Raw genomic sequence first — 25,212 nt, 5'->3', positions numbered from 1 at the left:
GAAGGATTTATGCAACTGCAAATTTTACATTAAAAAAAAATCTGATAATAATTTTGCAAGCTATAAAGATTATTTACCCAAACTTCAGTATAATGGGCTATTTTGTGTAGATTCATGACCTATAATCCCAAATATGTCCATGTCAGTTCCAAGTTGTAACACTACAAAAGGTGGAAAAGTTCAAGGCAGGCAAATATTTATGAATTGCCCTGTATATTATAAACAGCATTTTCAATTGCATCATTAGCATTTTGAAATATGACTAAATTTGTGAAGTAGGACTTTTATTGGTTTATTACTGACACAAAGAAGCCTTTCAAATGAACAGTTGTCCACTCCCATAGCCTATAATGTACGTGACAGTCAAGATGACATTTTTCAAGAAAGTATGTTATTCTTTGAGTAACTTTAATTTTTATTACATTTTATGTTAATTTAATTTTTGTTTGGTGCTTTAAGATGATCCAACTCTCACAGTCAACCCCACAACCTAGAAACAAGTGAACAATTCTTCTGTAGTCATTTTAAAATTACAAAAATGACCTTTGATTTTTGACCATTTGTAATGTTCGAATGACAACATGCCAGTCCAAGTGGACTATAAAGGCTTCCAACCCAGGACAGCACCTAGACAGAACTACATTCGGTTTTAATAAAAATAAAATATAAAAAAGAAAGAAAAACAGAACTAAACATTTTGGCATCTGGTTGACAGTCCATTTACATTTTTTTAATTTGTTTTAAGGCTTTTTAATGTCTTCACTTATTTTTGTCTACTTTCCTTCATTGCTTTTTGCTCTTCTTGAATAGGCTCTTGATTTTTGAGCGCTTTTTCTCAGGGTTGTCGGAGTCTGGGGTACTGGAGGGAGACAGGATCTGTTTGGCCTCTTTGCTTGTTTTTCCATCCATAGCTAGAGAACTTAGGGAAGTGTAACGTCCCTCTGGGGGCGTCCCGCCAGCAGGCAACTGGCCCAAGCTGTATGACTTCTCCAGCATGCCATTATAAGCTGCTACCTTAATGGCAGGGTGAAAGGTCAAACTCTGGGATTCTGTGAGAGCAGAAGAATGGGTGAGGTCAGGAGAGCCCTTGCGGATTGAGGTGGGGTCAGTGGAAGATGAAGCTGGCGGTGGTGTTGAGACAGTGGCTTCCAAGGCAGTAGCTTGCGCTTCCTGAGTCAACAAGAGGAGCTCATCGCGGGAGATCTTCCGCTGTGGAGTATCTGCTCCTGGAGTGCAGGAGCTGGACAACTGCTTCTTTCCCAGGGAGGAACTTAGAGAGTCTGAATCTGAACATGTGTCCTGAGAGTCTCTGTTGACCAGATAGAATAAACCATACTCAGGTTTCAAGTCAGTAAATTTTATATATAGTCCCCTTGTCTGTTCCTTGTACATTCCTCACCAAAACTAATGGAATAGCAAGGCCAATTCATTTGTTTTTGCTACACACTGAAGACATTTGGGTTTGACAACAGATCAGAATTTCTGCATTCATTTCCTGATATTTACATCTAGAAACAACTTAAACAACTTAGAACATGGCACCTTTTGTGGTAGACCACCCAACTTTAGGTGAGCAAAATTATTGGAACAGATAGTCAAAGTAAATAACACATCATTCTATCCACATTCACTGGATATGAGCAATCGTGTGCTCTGATTGGCTACTCTACTACTAGGATATCAGCTCATATACTGTGAGTAGAGAAAAACAAGATGTCAGAGCGTTTTGCTGAACCAACCAAGGAAGAAATAAAAACTCTACTCGAAAACAAAACCCCAAAAATTGTGAGCAAGTATTTAAAAGAAACAGAAATGGCTAAAAGAATATAGTTTTTTGTTTGTTTTTCCCCCCAATAGCATCTGTTCCACATTCCAGCCCAGTCGGTGGCGATAATGCACCTTTAAGTTGGTTTGCCAACCACCAAAAAAACCCTAAAGAAGAAGAAGGACCCCCCCAAAAAAAAAAAAAAAATACAAAAAAAGCAAAAACATATAGAATAAAAGTAGCTTGTGGTAAGGACATAGCTTTTTTATTTTTCAAGAATTATTATAAAAGCATTTTTCGCAAGCTGTTGCTGTCATGTCACCGGTTTGTTTACATTCTAAGTAGAAATGATTTTGTTGGACATTTTGTATAAAGTTTTTATTTATAGAATTTGAAAAAAATAAAAATGTTCTGTTTCTCAAAATCCAGTGAATGTGGATAGAATAAAACAGTTATTCCACTCAATCTCGTTGTACATGGCTTATAGACAACTCGGCATTACACGCCTCGTCAGCTATCAGCTCATGTACGACTCAATTTCATGGAATAACTTAAATATTTGATTGCATATCCCTTGCTTGTAATAACCATCAAGCCGGTAAACCCACTAACATCACCAAACTGTTGCATTCTTTCTTTATCGTGCTTTTCTGTTATTGCTTATTTTGGGGGGTTTCTCACCCCTCTCTTCTTCAGGAAGTGAAATGCATGCTCATTGGTTTGGCTAGTCTAAAATCTTCCATTTTTTCCCCCAATGATGTACTTTATTTTGCTGGTAGTATGTTTCAAACAAAAGGTGCCATGTCCTAAGTATTTTTTTTAAACACATCAATATGTAAATATCAGGAAATGAAAGCTGAAATTCTGATCTTCTGTCTCATGTTCATCATTTAATCCCAAACCCAAATGTCTTCAGTGCATAGAAGAGGGGGAAGGGGGAAAAAACCCACAATATAATCGGCCTTTCTGTTCCAATACTTTTGAATGTGTGCGTGTTGAGCAACTCCACAGGTGATTTGTCAGACACCTATAACTATTTAATGTGATATTGAAATATGATTATTATTGATATTTTTGTTGTTACAATTTCCTATTCATTTTAAGGTGTCACTGTAGCACTTGTGAAATATTTGTGAATTTTAATTTTATGTGACAAACTAAAAACAAAAGACAAGGTTGTACCTTTTTGTGTCAACACTGAAAAAAATGTGTTCGTCATCTGGCTCTGGTCTGTAGACACCTGGAGCTGAAGCCATAGACAGCAGGTCAGGATCAGGAGAGACAAGAGAAGGTTGATGGGAAAGGAGACTCCGCCGGGAACGACACAAACTGCTGTTACGCAGCAGAGGAGGACGAGTCAATGGCGCTACAGAGGAGGTAGAAAGACAAAGGTATATTTATACAAAAATAAAACACACACCTCCAGCTGAAGTCAGATGTTTACATACATTTTCGGCAAATATATTTAAACTCAGTTTTCCACAGTTCCTGAAATGTAATCCTAGAAAATATTTCCTGTCCTCAATCAGTTAGGATCACTGTTTTAAGAATGTGACATGTCAGTAATAATCAAGAGAAGTATTTATTTCAGCTTTTATTACTTTCATAAAGTAATAACTTTATGTAACTTGGGTCAAATGTTTTGGGTAGCTTTCCACAAGTTTCTCACATAAAGTTGCTGGAATTTTGGCTCATTCCTCCAGACAGGACTCGTATAACTGAGTCATACTCCTTGCTCTCACACACTTTTTCAGTTCTGTCCACAAGGTCAGGGTTTTGTGATGGCCACTCCAATACCTTGACTTGGTTGTCCTTAAGCCATTTTGTCACAGCTTTGCAGATATGCTTTTGGGCAGTTTTAGGCAAGGGCAGTTTAACCCTGCTGGTCCAGGGAATTGAACCAGTGACCTTTTGGTCCCAAAGCTGCTTTTCTAACCTTCAGGCCATGGCTTCCCCACTGTCCATTTGGAAGACCCATTTGGCACCAAGCTTTAACTTCCTGGCTGATGTTGAGATGTTGCTTCAAGGTATCCACAAATTTTTATTCCTATTTTGTGAAGTGCACCAGTCCCTCCTGCAACAAAGTACCCCCGCAACAAGATGCTTCCACCTCCATGTTTCACAGTTAGTGTGGTGTTCTTCAGCTTGCAAGCCTCACCTTTTTTCCTCCAGTTACTTTTTTTTTTTTAAGACTAGACCAGAGCACATTTCTCCAAGTACAAGTTCTTATGTGCACTAGCAAGCTGCAGCCTGTCTTTTTTATGGTGGTTCTGGAGTAGTGGCTTCTTCCATGCTGAGCAGCCTTTCAGGTTATGTCAATATAGGACTCATTTTACTGTTGATATAGATACTTGTCTACCTGTATGTATGCTTTGCACACTATTGGCATTATCTTAACCACCTTCATGAGGTCATCACCTGGAATGTTTTTCAATAAACAGCTGTGCCTTTTCAAAAGTTAATTAGTGAAATTTCTTGCCTTCTTAATGCATTTGAGATCAAACAGTAAATAGTAAATAATTAGAAAGGCACTCAGAAGAGTGCATACTTCTGCCAAGCCGCATATTCGGATTTGCATCAAAATCTAATGGCCTTGGCCCATGGCCCACCACCTTTCTTCAAAATTTCATCAAAATACATCCACTACTTTCTGAGTTACACTGGAAAAAGACAAACAAACAGAGGCGAAAACATAACCTCCTCCAACAAAGCTGTCAACGGTAATAAAAATATAGTAAATAACCCTATTCAACAACTGTACTAATCCATAATCCAAGAACCACTCAATTAAGTAAAGAGAAACGACATCCATCATTACTTTAAGATATGAAGTGTCTTAATAAAAATAAAGAAAAACCATTGAATTAGAAGGTGTGTCCAAACTTTTAACTGGTACTATATATAATGCATAGCTAAAGTATAACTAATTCACTTTTTGTGTAGATTCAGAAAATTAGGAAAACATTTTGTATTTTCCTTTAGTTTTTTTATTATTACTCAATTTGCACAGTATTTGCACTGTAATTTTTGATTACTTATGTTTTCACTCTTTTTGTAATCCTTGTCTTATATTTCAAATACATTTTCTAAAAGCAGTAAGGACTGTCAGAAGTTCTCACAGTTAAACTGTGGGACGATGGGGGGCGTGTCCTCATCCACATCGTCCACTCCCCCTGCAATGGGGTATGGTGGCATTGAGACACGTGGCATCACCACCCAGCTGTGCTCGGAGTAGAGTGATGCACTCAAGCTTGGCAGACCCGAGTTTTGCACCACAGGGAACCCACACAGTCTTTCAATCTGTTGCCAGCGATGAAGACGTTCACGCAGACATGCTGTCACCTCAGAAAGGGCCTTCCTATACAACACACACAGCCAAGCACAATAGAGATCAGAGAAACGCACATGCATGCATGCACACGCACACACACAAACATGAAAGAGATATCGAGAGAAACACCATGTGGATTAATTGTGTATGCATGTACACTTACTTGGCTTCAAGTATTTTGTGGTCAACCTCATCCAGTGATGAACTGTGAGCAACATGGAGAGTACCAAACACAGAACTTCTCTTCTTTTTTATCTTCTCTGCCTGAAATAAATAAATGCACATACACTTGACTTTGTGTCAGCGTTAAACTCTCCAATTATATCAAATACAAATTTCATATACAAGGATTATCAAATGTGCAATAAAAGTGTTTATAGTAATCATAAGGTACAAAGAATACTAATACAGTGTATGTGGAAAATAGACAAACGGATAAAAAATGGAAGGTCTTTTAAATACAGAAGTTGCGAAAGTATTCATTTTCAGAGTCATAGGCACACAGCAGTGTGTGTTAATTGCTTTGTCTAATTGCTTAGTGACTCATTCCAAATGTAAATGACAAAAGGCAAAAACAAACTATCTAATTAAAAAGTAATTTACCCACATCATTAAATAGCCAAATTAGTGTGTGAGGGGAAAAATCGGTTTCATTTGGTTGGTGTTTGCATATGTTGGATCTGAATATGTCTAGAAAAATAATGAAATGGACCGAAATCAGAAAAAAGTGCTCACTGCATTAATTAACAATGTGATTGGGTTTGACCCAGTTACATACCGATGAGAGATGTTTATGAACTTTAGAAATATTTTCTTGGTACTACTTCAAACATGAAAGAATACATTAATTACAGAAAAATAATTGCATACTTGCGGCTTGGTGTGCTAATTCTTTTTTTTTATTATTATTATTATTATTGTTATTAAATGATTGAAATCCAGGATCTTGAACCCAAAAGCTAGACATCAGTTTTAAGTGTTTACATTACTGAATAATTTCATAAAACACTATTAAAATACACATTATAATGTATCTTTATAATTTTAAAAGTTATTGTGTTCTGGTAAAACACTCATTAAAAAAAAAAACACCTGTGTAAAAAAAAAAATTCCAAGCCCTTTGAAAAGTAACCTTCTTTGGTTGCAACACTCTCATGTGATATGTCATCATATCAAACGTACAGACACACTCACCTCTTCCTTGGCAACAGTGAGCTGTAGCTCGGCATTCTGTTTTTTGATGTTGTAGTATTGGACTTCTACCTCGTGTGTGAGCTGCAGCCACATCTGTAAGGCTTCGGGAACCGACCGCTCTGACTGTAACTCTTTCTCTGCTCGCTTTAAAGCCACACGCACCTACACACACGAAAGCTCATATGAAACACAGATAGAGGAATACAGTCTGAAACATAGGAGCATGTAACATACAGAGACCCTCGACATTATCACTGTAATGGCCAGGCCTAAAAGTGGCCAATTACACTATAAATCTTTTTCACTGTTACTTGTGATCAAATGACACTGTGCGTCTTGAAGCAGCAAACATCTACCTTATCCGTTATACTGCAAAAAATTTAAAACTGAATTTGAGGAGAAAATTACTTAATACTAGTGAAATGATCTTGCTGCATGGACAGATATTTTTACTTGACAAGACATCTTAGAATAAGTTCGTTGCAATCTTAAACTAGGTTTAATAATCTCAGAATTAGTGTCCTGAATTCTTCTAATAGGAAATGCAAGATCATTTCAACTATTTTCAAGATATTTTCACTTACTAACATGTCATTTTGTGCAGTGCACTTACAGTGGTGCTTGAAAGTTTGTGAACCCTTTAGAATTTTCTATATTTCTGCATAAATATGACCTAAAACATCATCCAATTTTCACGCAAGTCCTAAAAGTAGATAAAGAGAACCCAGTTAAACAAATAAGACAAAAATATTATACTTGGTCATTTATTTATTGAGGAAAACGATCCAATATTACATATCTGTGAGTGGCAAAAGTATGTGAACCTCTAGGATTAGCAGTTAATTTGAAGGTGAAATTAGAGTCAGGTGTTTTCAATCAATGGGATGACAATCAGGTGTGAGTGGACACCCTGTTTTATTTAAAGAACAGGGATCTATCAAAGTCTGATCTTCACAACACATTTGTGGAAGTGTATCATGGCACGAACAAAGGAGATTTCTGAGGACATCGGAAAAAGCGTTGTTGATGTTCATCAGGCTGGAAAAGGTTACAAAAACATCTCTAAAGAGTTTGGACTCCACCAATCCACAGTCAGACAGACTGTGTACAAATGGAGGAAACTCAAAACCATTGTTACCCTACCCAGGAGTAGTCAACCAACAAAGCTCACTCCAAGAGCAAAGCGTGTAATAGTTGGCAAGGTCACAAAGGACCCCAGGGTAACTTCTAAGCAACTGAAGGCCTCTCTCACACTGGCTAATGTTAATGTTCATGAGTCCACCATCAGGAGAACACTGAACAACAATGGTGTGGATGGTAGGGTTGCAAGGAGAAAGCCACTGCTCTCCAAAAAGGAACATTGCTGCTCGTCTGCAGTTTGCTAAAGATCACGTGGACAAGCCAGAAGGCTGTTGGAAAAATATTTTGTGGATGGATGAGACCAAAATATAATTTTTGGTTTAAATGAGAAGTGTTATGTTTGGAGAAAGGAAAACACTGCATTCCAGCATAAGAACCTTATCCCATCTGTGAAACATGGTGGTGGTAGTATCATGGTTTGGGCCTGTTTTGCTGCATCTGGGCCAGGACGGCTTGCCATCATTGATGGAACAATGGATTCTGAATTATACCAGTGAATTCTAAAGGAAAATGTCAGGATATCTGTCCATGAACTGAATCTCAAGAGAAGGTGGGTCATGCAGCAAGACAACAACCCTAAGCACACAGGTTGTTCTACCAAAGAATGGTTAAAGAAGAATAAAGTTAATGTTTTGGAATGGCCAAGTCAAAGTTCTGACCTTAATCCAATCGAAATGTTGTGGAAGGACCTGAAGTGAGCAGTTCATGTGAGGAAACCCACCAACATCCCAGAATTGAAGCTGTTCTGTACGGAGGAATGGGCTAAAATTCCTTCAAGCCAGTGTGCAGCACTGATCAACAGTTACCGGAAGCGTTTAGTTGCAGTTATTGCTGCACAAGGGGGTCACACCAGATACTGAAAGCAAAGGTTCACATACTTTTGCCACTCACAGATATGTAATATTGGATCATTTTCCTACATAAATAAATGACCAAGTATAATATTTTGTCTCATTTGTTTAACTGGGTTCTCTTTATCTACTTTTAGGACTTGTGTGAAAATCTGATGATGTTTTAGATGATTTATGCAGAAATATAGAAAATTCTAAAGGGTTCACAAACTTTCAAGCACCACTGTACCACAAATACTCAAGGAGAGATTAGAAATATAGAATTTTTTTTAAATCACATTTTTACTGCTCAAATGATTAATATGTAGAAGAAATATATCTGAATAAAAGATACAATAAAATAGTTTGTAGCAAACCAAAGTGTACACACACACACACACACACACACACACACACACACACACACACACACACACACACACACATCTGTGTCCATTTATACCACTGGCACACAAGAGGATGCATTTAGCAAAAGTTTAGACTAAGAACTAGTGCTGACTGGATCGGTAGGCTGGGTATATTTAATCCTCTGACTGGCTTACAGACATTATGGTAGACAGAAATCTGTTTTCTGATTCAGCTGAATTGACTTCCAAGAAAAAGAAGACAGCTGCTGGATAGAAGACTGTGGAATTTCACCCTCTCTGGTAGAAAAATGGTAATGCAAGTTATACGCATGAGAAAACTGTAGACTACAAGGATGTTGTTCTCTCTTTTTCAGTTTTTTTAGATAGATGTTAATCTTATCCTCTGACCTAACAAAATAGCTTGAGGTTGTTTTTTTCATCGAGACTACAAAGCACTTTTGGAAGCTGCTCTGCATAGGGACATCTTCTAAATTTTGTAAATGTAAAAGTAAATATTGTGCTGAACCATTTTGTGTCAAACCAGTACCAATGCTGTGTCTGAAATCACTCACTCATTCACTACTCCCTACTCACTATATAGGGACTTCTATATAGAGGACTATATAGTGAGCTCATTGGTAAAATGAAAAAGAAAAAAAAAACCAAAAAACTTTCAGACACTACTCCGCCACGCCGTTATTTAGTCATTACTGCCGCACAATTAAATCAGTCGGATGGTGGGTTTTCAAAATAATAAATACATATTATACTGAGTGTATTTCCCTCTTTAATAAATACAAGGTGTTTTGTGCCTGCTGCATCTTTCAGTTCTTTTAAATCAAGGCTGAATACTTTCTTCTTTGCCGCTGCCTTTTATTAAATCCCATTTGAGGCTTTTGATTAATTCCTTGTTCTGCACTGTAACTTTTATTCTTGTATTTTATCTGTCTGATTCTATTTTAGCTTTTTTTTTCCGATTCTCTTACTATTTTTAAATTTTACTTGAATGTCTGTTTATAATGTGTTGCTTCCTCCATCCATTCACCCCAACACACTACAATATTATTGCCATTTTCGCACCAGAACTTATAAATTTGTCTCGTGCGACCGCAATGCATGATGGTATATATTGCTTGGTTAGTGACCATCGGTTGTACACTACTTTTAACGATGCATTGTGGGATATTATTAGTCCACTATATAGACTATAAGAATTCTCACTGTACATTCAGACAGCAATACAAAATGGTAAACTCACTATATAGTCCACTATATAGTGAGTAGGGAGTGATTTCGGACACAGCACAAGAGAATTCAGGGTTGCATCCCAAACTGTATAATGCACACTTAGTAGTATGCTTAAATGGTGTACTGAGAAATAATTTAACACAGATGCAGTATGCAGTTTGAGATACAGTTCAAGGGTCTGTGATGCTGAAGAGGTTATTATTTCCTTAACTCTTTCATTAATTTTTACCAGAGAGCCAAAAAATTCAATTTGCACCTGTTTTTTTATTTATTTATTTATTTATTAATTTTGGGGGGGGGCATGTTAAGCATTTAATTTTATTTGTGATGTCACACCCCACAATCATGGTTAATGGCTCATAAGAAAATAAATAATCAGGGCTTTAAGATTTTGCAGTTTTTCAATTTCTTTTTTTTCCCTTTTACTAGGTTTAAAAAGATAGCGGCATGTTCACAACACGAAGCTTGGCGTCTTACCAGTTTTTGCGATATAGTATTTATTTATTTACCGTACCTGCTCATCTCCTACTCTGTAAATAATACTGTATTTTGCACTTCTGGTGAGATACTACCTGCATTTCATTAGATTTGTACAGTGGTGCTTGAAAGTTTGTGAATCCTTTAGAATTTTCTATATTTCTGCATAAATATGACCAAAAACATCATCAGATTTTCACACAAGTCCTAAAAGTAGATAAAGAGAACCCAGTTAAACAAATGAGACAAAAATATTATACTTGGTCATTTATTTATTGAGGAAAATGATCCAATATTACATATCTGTGAGTGGCAAAAGTATGTGAACCCCTAGGATTAGCAGTTAATTTGAAGGTGAAATTAGAGTCAGGTGTTTTCAATCAATGGGATGACAATCAGGTGTGAGTGGGCACCCTGTTTTATTTAAAGAACAGGGATCTATCAGAGTCTGATCTTCACAACACATGTTTGTGGAAGTGTATCATGGCACGAACAAAGGAGATTTCTGAGGACCTCAGAAAAAGCATTGTTGATGCTCATCAGGCTGGAAAAGGTTACAAAACCATCTCTAAAGAGTTTGGACTCCACCAATCCACAGTCAGACAGATTGTGTACAAATGGAGGAAATTCAAGACCATTGTTACCCTCCCCAGGAGTGGTCGACCAACAAAGATCACTCCAAGAGCAAGGCGTGTAATAGTCAGCGAGGTCACAAAGGATCCCAGGGTAATTTCTAAGGCCAAGTTTACATTAGACCGTATCTGTCTCGTTTTCTTCGTGGATGCACTGTCCGTTTACATTAAAACGCCTGGAAACGCCGGGAAACGGGAATCCGCCAGGGTCCACGTATTCAATCCAGATCGTGTCTGATCCGGTGCTGTGTAAACTTTGAGAATACGCAGATACGCTGTGCTGAGCTCTAGCTGGCGTCGTCATTGGACAACATCACTGTGACATCCACCTTCCTGATTCGCTGGCGTTGGTCATGTGACGCAACTGCTGAAAAACGGCGCGGACTTCCGCCTTGTATCACCTTTCATTAAAGAGCATAAAAGTATGAAAATACTGCAAATACTGATGCAAATACTGCCCATTGTGTAGTTATGATTGTCTTTAGGCTTGCCATCCTTCCACTTGCAAGTGGTAAGTGATATGCACTGGGATCACACACACAGCGGCTCAGTCCCGAATCACTGCTCGTGCGCTATACTCGGGCGCTCTGTGAGCTGCGCAGGGCTGGAGTGCGCACCCTCCAGAGGGCACTCACTGTTCAGGGCGGAGTGATTTGGAGCGCAGGATGCCTGCGGAGCCGAGCGTATCCGTGTATTGGTGTTGCTGTGTGCATGCGAATCGTGTATTGGTGTTGCTGTGTGCTCGCTAATCGTTTTAAAAACGTTAATCTGATGATCCGCTGATACGGTCTAATGTAAACCTCACCTAAGTAACTGAAGACCTCTCTCACATTGGCTAGTGTTAATGTTCATGAGTCCACCATCAGGAGAACACTGAACAACAATGGTGTGCATGGCAGGGTTGCAAGGAGAAAGCCACTGCTCTCCAAAAATAACATTGCTGCTCATCTGCAGTTTGCTAAAGATCACGACAAGCCAGAAAGACTATTGGAAAAATGTTTTGTGGACGGATGAGACCAAAATAGAACTTTTTGGTTTAAATGAGAAGCGCTATGTTTGGAGAAAGGAAAACACTGCATTCCAGCATAAGAACCTTATCTCATCTGTGAAACATGGTGGTGGTAGTATCATGGTTTGGGCCTGTTTTGCTGCATCTGGGCCAGGACTGTTTGCCATCACTGATGGAACAATGAATTCTGAATATTACCAGCAAATTCTGAAGGAAAATGTCAGGATATCTGTCCATGAACTGAATTTCAAGAGAAGGTGGGTCATGCAGCAAGACAACGACCCTAAGCACACAAGTCGTTCTACCAAAGAATGGTTAAAGAAGAATAAAGTTCATGTTTTGGAATGACCAAGTTAAAGTCCTGACCTTAATCCAGTCGAAATGTTGTCGAAGGACCTGAAGCGTGCAGTTCATGTGAGGAAACCCACCAACATCCCAGAGTTGAAGCTGTTCTGTATGGAGGAATGGGCTAAAATTCCTCCAAGCCGGTGTGCAGCACTGATCAACAGTTACCGGAAATGTTTAGTTGCAGTTATTGCTGCACAAGGGGGTCACACCAGATACTGAAAGCAAAGGTTCACATACTTTTGCCACTCACAAGTATGTAATATTGGATCATTTTCCTGGATAAATAAATGACCATGTATAATATTTTTGTCTCATTTGTTTAACTGGGTTCTCTTTATCTATTTTTAGGACTTGTGTGAAAACCTGATGATGTTTTAGGTCATATTTATGCAGAAATATAGAAAATTCTAAAGGGTTCACAAACTTTCAAGCACCACTGTACCTCTACTCTGCACAATGACAATAAAGTTGAATTGACTCTAATCTAAAAATGTCAACTTATTGTGGCAGCTGTATATGGCGTTTTACAATCAAAAAAGTTTTAATTTTGCTCTCCAGTTTACCTCTGTACCAGTGTTATTGTGGAGAGGTGTGAATTCTTTGCCCTGCATGGGTCTCACACCCCTGCCCTTTCCCATCGTCCTGCTCACCAGCAGCTAAATAGAGAGTCGTGATACTCGACATACAGGAACACAACAATGTCCTGACTAATCTTATAACAGACTTTGGGTGATAAAACAATTCATTTGTTTATACTGATTGAAAATGTCCCATAAGTCGATTTCCATTCCGCTGGCACAATGTATAACAATAAATACTTTATTGTGCGTATGAAAGTGTGACACTTACTGTACAGCCAGATTAAAGAATAAAACCTCTCAGAGTAGTTATGGGGTTAAATATTGAAAGCTAGAATAGATTTCAAATGTTAGACAGATGCTGAGAGTGACTGGAGGGAAAACTGTAATATGCAAGTCCTCAGCTCTCGCTCCGACCTGCACCAGTTCCTCCTCGGCATATTTGAGTCGGCTGAGTTCGCACTCGGCTCCCTCGCGGAGCTCTCGCAGTCGGTGAGCTTCCTTCTTTGCACCATTGATCTCATCCCGCATCTTCTGCTCCAGGTTCTGTTTCTCCACTGCCACTGTGCGATTCTCCTCTTGTGCCTTCTCCAGTCTGCAACAGCCACAACAGATCGGAGCTAAAAGTGACTATAGAGCATCATGCTTAATATACCAAATTCTGTGCATTTCTTTTTGCATTTTTAAAGCTACACCACCTTTTTTTTAGACTACACTCAGCCATGTTCAGTCTAGAAATTACAGCCTTTCTTTAAGTCAAACAAAACCCAAAAATAAACTCCATTTGCCGATCACGGCAAGTGCCCTGATGTGCTCTCCTCATGGTTAAATTAAAAATAAAACTTTATAAGAATTTATCCATCTTAAAAGTTATGATATCGCTAAAAATAGGCTTACCTAGCCACAGCCATTCACATTAAAACCGGATATCCATCTGCGATGTTACCGGTTCACTAGTACACCGTTTACCTTCATAACACAGAGCCATCAAATAAAGGCTTCTAATTCTAAAAAAATCCCAGGGCGCCACTGCGCTCTCTCTCTCTCTCTGTCTCGCACTCTCTGAGTGTGTGTGTGTGTGTGTGTGTGTGTTCACTGCTAAAGTGATCAGGTTTATTTCGACAGCCAAACGTCTGACACTCGGACATCTTCAAGGTTGTTTACAACAACTGAGAAGCGATATATATCCGCTAGGTTTCAACTTTGGTATGTCATGTGGCGTGTAAGTGACATCACAATCTCAACTTCTCTCATGTAACTTGTACTCAGAGCACAATATTTGAACCACAGAGAGAGTAAGATATCAGCACCCAGGGACACTGTATTTCTTTTAAAATAAAATTTATATACAGTATGCAGGTACGAACATTAACAAGTGAACACTAACATGTTTTGTATGGATGTTATGTGTCAGTATAAAGGAGTTTATTTTGTGGGTTTTGTTTGCATTTAAGCTTAAGACAGACAGAAAGATAGACAGACCGATAGCCTTTCAGATGTGACTGTATAGGATTTCCCTGTATACCTGCTCTGCAGCTCTGTCAGGCTCTGTTCAGCACTCTGCAGGCTCTCCAGGTCCTTCATCATGCGGGAGATGTGAACTTTGGAGGACTTGTTCTGCACATAGGCGAACCAGCAGCCTCCGACCCCGATGATGATGGACACCATGAGGACAAAGTCTTTCAACCAGTTATGCTGTGGCCCTATAGGATGGATGAGCACAAAAAAAATAATGTATGTGTATTTTGTCATGGGGGTTTACAGTTTGAATGTTCACAGTATGAAATCCTAGGCTAATAATATGACAGTATGACAGTATTAAGTAATGAAAACTAGAAAAAAAAACAGAAGGAAAGGTTGGGACTGTTGTGTCAGCCACACACAAAGGTGATTATATATATATATATATATATATATATATATATATATATATATATATATATAAACACACAGGTAAAGTATAATAAACAGAAATGCATTGTAATGAATATTTTGGTTACATTAACCCTCCAAACATACTCCATGACTAACCAACAATCCATAACAACCCTACTTATCATGCAGGCTTAGTTAATGAATTGTCTAATCTGGCACTCACACACTCATAACTAGCCACTTACGTAATGGTGGTCCAAACAGCACAGCATCCAGCGCCTTTAAATTTAATTTCTGTTTATGTCGTTGATCTAATATCTTTAGTTGTGATGACATAAACGAAGGTTCATTAGCCGCTATTCTGCAGATAAAAGAGTGAGACAATGAGAGAGAGAGAAAGAGATTGAGAAAGTGAGGGTAGTATGTAAAACTAACAGATTTTTGCCAAATTAAATTATTTCTCAAATAATATCCCCTTACTCTTCACTAATCAGTTAAAAAGTAGTGGGGTTTTTTTCATTAGTTTGACTTAAAAATGCAGTAGTACATATGGAACAGAATTTAATATGGCATCAAGCTGTTATTCATTAAGAGACATTTGGCTGTATACGTGTCACCAGGATAAAATACTAAGATACTCAGTCTGTTGTAATAATGGACTCTGGAATATTCATACCATACCATAAGACAGTTTAAAATAAAATCACAGTCATAAGTTATAACAAGAACATATCAGTAAGAGAGGGTGAATATTTTTGTGCCTATTTAAGCAGAACGTACAAAATGGCTGAAAGGCCATGTGCGTAGCCTACAGCATAACAGAGAGGGGGGGGTTCTGGAGTTATGACATCATTTCATGAGTCAGCAAGTGCTGCTAGAAGGATGAAACCCAGACTTTAAATTCTGTTTCACCTCCTTTCCTCAATCCCCCTCTCCCTGCACCTGCACAGTACTAACAGCAGGGGGTAGTGGCACACTAATATCTTCAATCTTCCTGTATCTCAGTTTCAGCTGTTGGTGACTTTTATTGGAATTCAAATTATGATTGATATGCTTAAAATATATTTTCCCTAGTTCATTCGGAAGCTATGTTCAAGAGACATCTGACTCTGTGTGTGTGTGTGTGTGTGTGTGTGTGTGTGTGTGTGTGTGTGTGTGTGTGTGTGTGTGTGTGTGTTTACCGAGGTAGCGTATTGCCATTAACTCTGAACTCTCTGAAGTTCGTTTCGTACTGTGGAAGCTCTACTGATTCTTTCAGCCACTGGACTGCATCGTCCATCGTCCAGTTATGGACTGAGAGAAACAGAGACAGAGAGTTAGTGTGAAACATTCAAACCTGTTCTAATATGTTCACATTCTTGTGTGTCTTTATATTAATATATTTTCATGCATCAGGAACCTTAAGCTACTCATGCATAGCAATATACTTTTATGTGGACCTCCATGACTAAAGTAATGATCATGATTCAAGTATATGATTAAAGTAACTATTAGGTTGTTGTTTTTTCTGGATACAGTATGTAGTCCAACAAAGTATTTGAATTTGGATTACAACAATCAATTTGCACTATATTAACTGCATAGTACAACTCACTTAGGTCTTTCAATTTGCAATATATATTTTGATTACCTGCGAACTAGGACTGACAGAAGATGAATATAATACTTTTTTAAAAATCCTATAACATATAACGTATAATAATATACTGCAAATACATTGTTTTTCATTATTTACGTAGAGAAACTGCTAGAAATTTTTATAACACTTGATTTGGATAGTCCACTTTCGACACTATAAACAGTCAACAAATTATCTACAGACTGTTTACAACCAGCCTAGCAACTAATGCTAAACAATGTCAACTGTTTATAGTTGCACAAGTTGAAAAGAAAATCTATAAACACTATGATTATCAACGTGTCCCTTTTTTGTCACTTTATTTGAAAGGTCTAAGTTTATAGCTTGTGTTTTCATTTATAGACTATTAATTCTTTCTTCGTCAAATCACAGTTTCAAACTCTGAACATAATTTGATCTTGAGAATCAGCTGATAAACTGCTCAATGATGGTTTGTAGGGTGCAAAAATAGTGGATAAATAAACTGTTACTGATTATTTATCTCATTTACTCTGATTTCTTATATAGAGTTTGTTGTGCAGTTGGTTAAAGCTACTATATGTATGGGGGTTTTTATTATAAAAACAAGCAAACAAACAAAACATGATTATTGGGTCAAGGGATTAATCAGCCCTGACAGTCCTGTAATAATAATTCGGTCAGTACTGACTCAGAGTCAGGGGTTTCTGAGGAAAATTACCAGGAGACCTGTACGCATACATCGTACTCCAGTTGAGATACAGCTAACATAGTCATACAGCCAATCAGGTGAGTCAGAGAAAGTGACAGAGCATGAACTTGTAAACAAATAAAGAGGAAATGATAGATGATGGTCAGCTAATCCTTGTTGGTGAGTTTTTATCATAACCTACAGTCGTGGCCAAAAGTTTTGAGAGTGAAACAAATTTTGGTTTTCACAAAGTTTGCTGCTTCAATGATTTTAGATCTTTTTGTCAGATGTTTCTATGGTATACTGAAGTACAATTATAAGCATTTCATAAGTTTCAAAGGCTTTTATTGACAAATACATCAAGTTTATGCAAAGAGTCAGTATTTACAGTGTTGGCCCTTCTTTTTCAAGACTCCTAAAATTCGCCCTGGCATGCTGGATATCAGCTCCTGGGCCAAATCCTGACTGATGGCAACCCATTCTTGCATAATCAGTGCTTGGAGTTTATCACAATTTTTGGGTTTTTTGTTTGTCCACTTGCTTTTTGAGGATTGACTGCATGTTCTCGATGGGATTAAGATCTGGGGAGTTTCCTGGCCATGGACCCAAAATTTCAATGTTTTGTTCCCCCGAGCCACTTAATTTTGCCTTGTGACATGGTGCTCCATCATGCTGGAAAAAGCATTGTTCATCACCAAATTGCTCCTGGATCATTGGGGGAAGTTGCTCTTGGAGGATGTTTTGATACCATTCCTTATTCATGGCAGTGTTCTTAGGCAAAATTGTGAGTGAGCCCACTCCCTTGAATGAGAAGCAACCCCACACATGAATAGTCTCAGGATGCTTTATTGTTGGCATGACACAGGACTCATGGTAGCACTCACCTTTTCTTCTCCAGATAATCATTTTTCCAGATGTCCCAAACAGTCTGAGGGGGGCTTAATCAGAGAAAATAACTTTTTGCAGAACTTTTTGCAGAACTTTTTGCAGACTGCAAAAGTTATTTTCTCTGATGAAGGACTCTTGAAAAAGAAGGGTCAGCACTGTAAAGATTGGCTCTTTGCATAAACTTGATGTGTTTGTCAATAAACGACTTTGAAACGTATTAAATGTTTATAATTGTACTTCAGGCGGCACGGTGGTGTAGTGGTTAGCACTGTCGCCTCACAGCAAGAAGGTCCTGGGTTCGAGCCCCGGGGCCGGCGAGGGCCTTTCTGTGTGGAGTTTGCATGTTCTCCCTGTGTCCGCGTGGGTTTCCTCCGGGTGCTCCGGTTTCCCCCACAGTCCAAAGACATGCAGGTTAGGTTAACTGGTGACTCTAAATTGACCGTAGGTGTGAATGTGAGTGTGAATGGTTGTCTGTGTCTATGTGTCAGCCCTGTGATGACCTGGCGACTTGTCCAGGGTGTACCCCACCTTTCGCCCATAGTCAGCTGGGATAGGCTCCAGCTTGCCTGCAACCCTGTAGAAGGATAAAGCGGCTAGAGATAATGAGAATGAGATGAGATAATTGTACTTCAGTATACCATAGAAACATCTGACAAAAAGATCTAAAAATGCTGAAGCAGCAAACTTTGTGAAAACCAAAATCTGTGTCACTCTCAAAACTTTTGGCCATGACTCCAGCTGTTTAGCTGGAGAACTCCAGTGACAAACAGGAGAAGTTAGTGATTTGCTGACATGTTTGTATTACAGTGGTGCTTGAAAGTTTGTGAACCCTTTAGAATTTTCTAGATTTCTGCATAAATATGACTTGAAACATCATCAGATTTTCACACAAGTCCTAAAAGTAGATAAAGAGAACCCAGTTAAACAAATGAGACAAAAATATGGTCATTTATTTATTGAGGAAAATTATCCAATATTACATATCTGTGAGTGGCAAAAGGATGTGAACCTTTGCTTTCAGTATCTGGTGTGACCCCCTTGTGCAGCAATAACTGCAAATAAATGTTTCCAGTAACTGTTGATCAGTCCTGCACACCGGCTTGGAGGAATTTTAGCCCATTCCTCCGTACAGAACAGCTTCAACTCTGGGATGTTGGTAGGTTTCCTCACATGAACTGCTCGCTTCAGGTCCTTCCACAACATTTCCATTGGATTAAGGTCAGGACTTTGACTTGGCCATTCCAAAATATTAACTTTATTCTTCTTTAACCATTCTTTGGTAGAACGACTTGTGTGCTTAGGGTCATTGTCTTGCTGCATGACACACCTTCTCTTGAGATTCAGTTCATGGATAGATGTCCTGACATTTTCCTTTAGAATTCGCTGGTATAATTCAGAATTCATTGTTCCATCAATGATGGCAAGCCGTCCTGGCCCAGATGCAGCAAAACAGGCCCAAACCATGATACTACCACCACCATGTTTCACAGATGGGATAAGGTTCTTATGCTGGAATGCCGGGTTTTCCTTTCTCCAAACATAACACTTCTCATTTAAACCAAAAAGTTCTATTTTGGTTTCATCCGTCCACAAAACATTTTTCCAATAGCCTTCTGGCTTGTCCACATGTTCTTTAGCAAACTGCAGACGAGCAGCAATGTTCTTTTTGGAGAGCAGTGGCTTTCTCCTTGCAACCCTGCCATGCACACCATTGTTGTTCAATGTTCTCCTGATGATAGACTCATGAACATTAACATTAGCCAATGTGAGAGAGGCCTTCTTCAGTTGCTTAGAAGTTACCCTGGGGTCCTTTGTGACCTCGCCGACTATTACACGCCTTGTTCTTGGAGTGATCTTTGTTGGTCGACCACTCCTGGGGAGGGTAACAATGGTCTTGAATTTCCTCCATTTGTACACAATCTGTCTGACTGTGGATTGGTGGAGTTCAAACTCTTTAGAGATGTTTTTGTAACCTTTTCCAGCCTGATGAGCATCAACAACGCTTTTTCTGAGGTTGTCAGAAATCTCCTTTGTTCGTGCCATGATACACTTCCACAAACATGTGTTGTGAAGATCAGACTTTTTTTTTTTTTAAAGATTTTTTCTGGGCTTTTTTCACCTTTATTGGATAGGACAGTGTAGAGACAGGAAATGAGCGGGAGAGAGAGACGGGGAGGGATCGGGAAATGACCTCGGGCTGGAATCAAACCCGGGTCCCCGGATTTATGGTATGGCACCTTATCCATCTGAGCCACGACGCCCCCGAAGATCAGACTTTGATAGATCCCTGTTCTTTAAATAAAAAAGGGTGCCCACTCACATTGTCATCCCATTGATTGAAAACACCTGACTCTAATTTCACCTTCAATTTAAATGCTAGGGCGGCACGGTGGTGTAGTGGTTAGCTCTGTCGCCTCACAGCAAGAAGGTCCAGGTTCGAGCCCCGTGGCCGGCGAGGGCCTTTCTGTGCGGAGTTTGCATGTTCTCCCCGTGTCCACGTGGGTTTCCTCCGGGTGCTCCGGTTTCCCCCACAGTCCAAAGACATGCAGGTTAGGTTAACTGGTGACTCTAAATTGACCGTAGGTGTGAATGTGAGTGTGAATGGTTGTCTGTGTCTATGTGTCAGTCCTGTGATGACCTGGCGACTTGTCCAGGGTGTACCCCGCCTTTCGCCTGTAGTCAGCTGGGATAGGCTCCAGCTTGCCTGCGACCCTGTAGAACAGGATAAAGCGGCTAGAGATAATGAGATGAGATGAGAATTTAAATGCTAATCCTAGAGGTTCACATACTTCTGCCACTCACAGAAATGTAATATTGGATCATTTTCCTCAATAAATAAATGACCAAGTATAATATTTTGTCTCATTTGTTTAACTGGGTTCTCTTTATCTACTTTTAGGACTTGTGTGAAAATCGGATGATGTTTTAGGTCATATTTATGCAGAAATATAGAAAATTCTAAATTCACAAACTTTCAAGCACCACTGTACTGTATATTGGATGAGAGTGAGGAATGCAAGTCCTCTGAATGCTTATGTGCACAAAACAGTTCTTTTATACTTATAACTCCTTTGTAACACTGATAAATTACAAATCACAAACACTTGAGCCATGACCAAAAATGCTAAATTCCAGAATCTTACATCCTGCAGCTTTCATGTTGTCCTGTGTTAAAAATCATGTGGTGCATTTCATGCAACACTTTATTATGGGATGTCTTCATCTACACTGATAATGTAATATTAATGGTATAACTAATTCTTTATAACTAGTTTTATATTATCATAGCATTATATCATCACTCACACACACACACATACACACACACACACACACACACACACACACACACACACACACAATTCCTTGTTTCTTGTCTTACTCAGACACAGTGGGATGACCTAGTATCTGTCAGGTTGCATAACACAATGCGGGCCACAATTCAGGAAAATGTCATTTTGTGTGATTCACAGTTGTGTAGGTTGCACACACTGTTTTCAGCTGTTTATGATGCACTGAGGTTCTGTTCAGACTATGTTAGCGCATGTGGCATTTTAATTAAACGTCTGATGGCCAGTCACTGACAATGAAAAGTCCTTCGCAACTTTATACACCTATATAGCTTTATACTCCTACTCCATCTGTCTTAATTTCTATTTTTAATTTTTTTTAATCATTTGATATAGATATCTGCATCCAACTCTCCTTTTTGAACAGAATCCATGTGCTCTTAACTGTCTGTTACCCCATTCATACTCACACTGAAAAAAACGTTTATTTAATGCAATTATGCTATAATGGACTCATGTGGGAATGAGAGCAAAATGGTAAAGTCGAAGCGTTAATCTATCCACTGGTGACCTCGTAACATGAACAATAATCTTTTGCCATGGAGCCAGCAGGAATCAGAACCAACGGATTAACGTGTTGTCACATAAATAATGTCAGTGACATGAATGATGATGCAGTGACAGCATTTCTCACAGGGGAACTTAAATATACTTATGGTGGTAGCCATCAGAAGGGGCCAGCATTACCTGCTGGCACAAAAATGATCTACGACATGTGATTTTGGATCTCATTGGAATCTACTTGATTATATGGATTGGAATCTGCTCCCTTTCACACTGATCAGTGAAATGCGCATGTTATGTATCAGCGACAACCACAGGTTTCAGAAAAACAGACTCTCCTTTTCATTAATTTGCGCTAGCAGCGGTAGCGTAAATTGTTACTCTCACTCAGGATCTTTCTACTTTATTATTATTATTATTATTATTATTATCCGAATGTTTTTAGGACGCTACACTGTAAAAAATGATTTGTTGTTTTAACTTAAAAAAGTTAGTGCAAGGGTTGTCTTAAGGGCTGACTTAAAATTTTGAGTTCACTGAAATTAATATAGTAAGTTCACAACAATTTAACTTACTATGTGAATTCCAGTGAACTCAAAATTTTAAGTCAGCCCTTGCACTAACTTTTTTAAGTTAAAACAACAAATTTTTTTTTACAGTGTATTTCTCCCTCAGTTTTCAACCAATCAACATCAAATTTCACATGAAGAATACCTCTGGGCTGAATTAAGTTGCTATGACTTTTGGCGCTGATCTGGATTACCGAACCAGAATGATGCATGAAGAACGGGCTTTTTTCCTCACTAAGCGTCATTCTCTAGCTCTTACCATTCCAGATCTATAGGGTATGGTGACTAGACGTCCCAGTTTGTAAGAGCTAGCGCAAATCACTGTGACTTTAATTGCATTTCCGATTTCATTTTTGGACTTAAAAATGGGGAAGCCATGACCTAATGTTTCGAAAAGCAGCTTTGGGACCAAGAGGTCGCCGGTTCGAGTCCCTGGACCAGCAGGAATGGTTGAAGTGCCCTTGAGCAAGGCACCAAACCCCCAACTGCTCCCCAGGCTGCTCTGGGTACATTGTATGTTGCTCTGGATAAGAGCATCTGCTAAATGCCATTAATCAGAATTACTTTATTAACCCCCAGAGGGAAATTCAAAATTGCAACCAGGCTCCTGAATTCTTCCTTGACTGTAACATAATGCAAAAAGAAAGAAAGAAAAGAAACCCAATTTCCTCTAAAAACACTGTTACAAAGCTTAATGTGCTGCCTGGACTCAAGCACTCCATGCTGTCATGGTAACATTGATAACAACACGTAACGTACACACTGATTAAGACTGTCTATTGTCTACAGTGTAAAAGCTCTCAGTTCAACTGGTCAGTTATTTGGCCAATCATCCCAGCACAACACAGTTCCTTTTAACCATACTGTACATTATGTTCATTATTATTTATCTATCGCTCACAAAACATTCTCGTTCTTCATATGCATTTGCTAAACTGGGTCTCAGTATACTCTGGTGGCTGTTAATATACCAGTGTGGCCTAGCCAAGTAAAGTTTATTTGTGGGGAAACACTGAATGATATTGCGACAGAACTACTGACACCTACATCATCCGAATACATATTACACACTAACTAGCTAATGTCTCAGGCTTTTCACTATGGACTTGCCTCCTTGTGAGATACACATCATGTTTGTATATTTTATGCAAATATTATACACGTCTTGCATGTTTTACATGTCTCACGGATGTTTGCGCTCTGTAGCATCCTGTCAAATACAGTCAGGTTGGGATACACGACACCCATTATGAAAGACTGAGTGGGAATGGAAATTGTTATCTATCCCATGTGGTTTTACCTCACACATTTTCGTATGTGAATGGGGCTTCTGTCTCACCTTCAGACGTCTTCCATCCTTTCCACAGCTCCTCTATAGTAATGTGCTGGTCCTCCCTGTGCAAGTTGCTGTGTTTATTCGTTTGCTGCTGCTTCATGTCCTCAATGATGAACTGAAAAATGCACAAGACACGCTTTAATCACACAAATGTTCACATAATTGCTTCCTGGATAAAAATTACACGCATGCAAAGTTCAATACAAACAACTACAAAATGTGTGCCCTGAGGTTATTGTTATCTATCCCATGTGGGATTTTGTCAATCAAAATTAAAATCCATTAAAAAAGGCTTTAGACAATTCAGTAGGTGCTAACTTTATTAGAAAGTTTCAGAAAAATTAACCAATCAAGGTTTAAGTCCTAATAGCTGGATTTTCCATTTAGTGAAATCTCCAAACTTTCTGGAAGACCATAATACACCACAGAGTGCCAGCACTAGCGAAAGCCTAATCATTAGCTGGTTTCAATTTACACAAGCGTGTGGGTTTTTTTTTTTTTATGTCTTAAGCCTTATTCAGATTGGACTAATTTTACATGGGGAGATTGGGTGATGCAATTATTGCTGCAGTATCTCTGAAGACTTTACGATGTCAGTCAATATTTAAGGAACTGGGCATGCACTCATCTAGAAAGATATTTTACCTTCTATAAAACAACCAGCAGAAATAACCCCAGGTAATATACTGTATATCCCAATCTTAATTGACAAGTTGGCAAATATTCTGTCATATCCTGTGCAGAAAGAGTTTTCTTAAATATGAAGACCTTTCTGGAAGCATTCTTCTGTTGTGCGTCACAGGAAATTAAACCAAAACTAGGTACACTGGATGAATTTCAAATGGCAAACAACAAAACACAGATGACGTTCAAAAGGATTTTTTTCTGGTGGCATTAGGGAAATTATTTTCATCCTAGTGTAGGTAAAAACTACATACATTAAAGCATATACGCAGAGCCATGACCTCACTTTCGTTTATAAATGCCTTGAGACCTCAAGAATGGCACAGGAATAGTTTTAAGCACTAACAATAAATCTAATATAGTAATTTTTACAATTAAAGTGATTTACATAGGTAGTGATCTGAGCAAATGACCTTGACATCCACAACGTCACAACAGTAAGTGGTCTCATCACCATTTCCACTATACTAAAACACAGAGCTGACTGCAACTCCGATCCTCCATTTTGAGCTAATTTATCACCATGCCACGTAGATGTGTTGCTGCACCCGCCAGCAACACAACAGAAGGTGGATTTATGTTGCATTCATGGCCCAAGAATGTTCAAAGTGCAAAGATTTGGATGCGTTTTGCGAGAAGTTCATGGGCACATTGGGCGCCTACGAAGTGGTCTCACATTTTACTGAAGACTTGTACAAGACCTCTGATCTGTTGAGAAGCGTTGGCTATAAGCCCATATTGAAAGAGGGTGCAGTACCAACAATTAAAGAAAAAGAAAACAAGAAAAGGAAAATATTT

The 25,212-nt window shown here is 38.7% G+C and overlaps 1 protein-coding gene across 2 annotated transcripts in view; it reads right to left on the bottom strand.

The window, feature by feature from the left end:
- Nucleotides 1-279: 279 nt before the first annotated feature.
- The window catches only part of stim2b (stromal interaction molecule 2b), a 114,356-nt gene continuing 89,423 nt past the window's right edge, over nt 280-25,212 (bottom strand). For both annotated transcript variants that reach the window (XM_060915918.1, XM_060915967.1), the window contains 10 exons: nt 23,734-23,845; nt 15,977-16,088; nt 15,041-15,156; nt 14,446-14,623; nt 13,338-13,515; nt 6,291-6,452; nt 5,260-5,360; nt 4,885-5,123; nt 2,948-3,131; nt 280-1,309 (listed from right to left, as the gene is read on the bottom strand). In XM_060915918.1, coding sequence (XP_060771901.1) covers nt 784-1,309; nt 2,948-3,131; nt 4,885-5,123; nt 5,260-5,360; nt 6,291-6,452; nt 13,338-13,515; nt 14,446-14,623; nt 15,041-15,156; nt 15,977-16,088; nt 23,734-23,845 — 1,908 coding nt within the window. In that variant the 3' untranslated portion in view covers nt 280-783. The remainder of the gene's footprint in view (nt 1,310-2,947; nt 3,132-4,884; nt 5,124-5,259; nt 5,361-6,290; nt 6,453-13,337; nt 13,516-14,445; nt 14,624-15,040; nt 15,157-15,976; nt 16,089-23,733; nt 23,846-25,212) is intronic.

This window comes from Neoarius graeffei, chromosome 1, assembly GCF_027579695.1.
Source record: "Neoarius graeffei isolate fNeoGra1 chromosome 1, fNeoGra1.pri, whole genome shotgun sequence".
Classification (NCBI taxonomy): domain Eukaryota; kingdom Metazoa; phylum Chordata; class Actinopteri; order Siluriformes; family Ariidae; genus Neoarius; species Neoarius graeffei.
The sequence above is the reverse complement of the archived record's forward strand: the minus strand, read 5'-3'. Positions and strand labels throughout refer to the sequence as shown.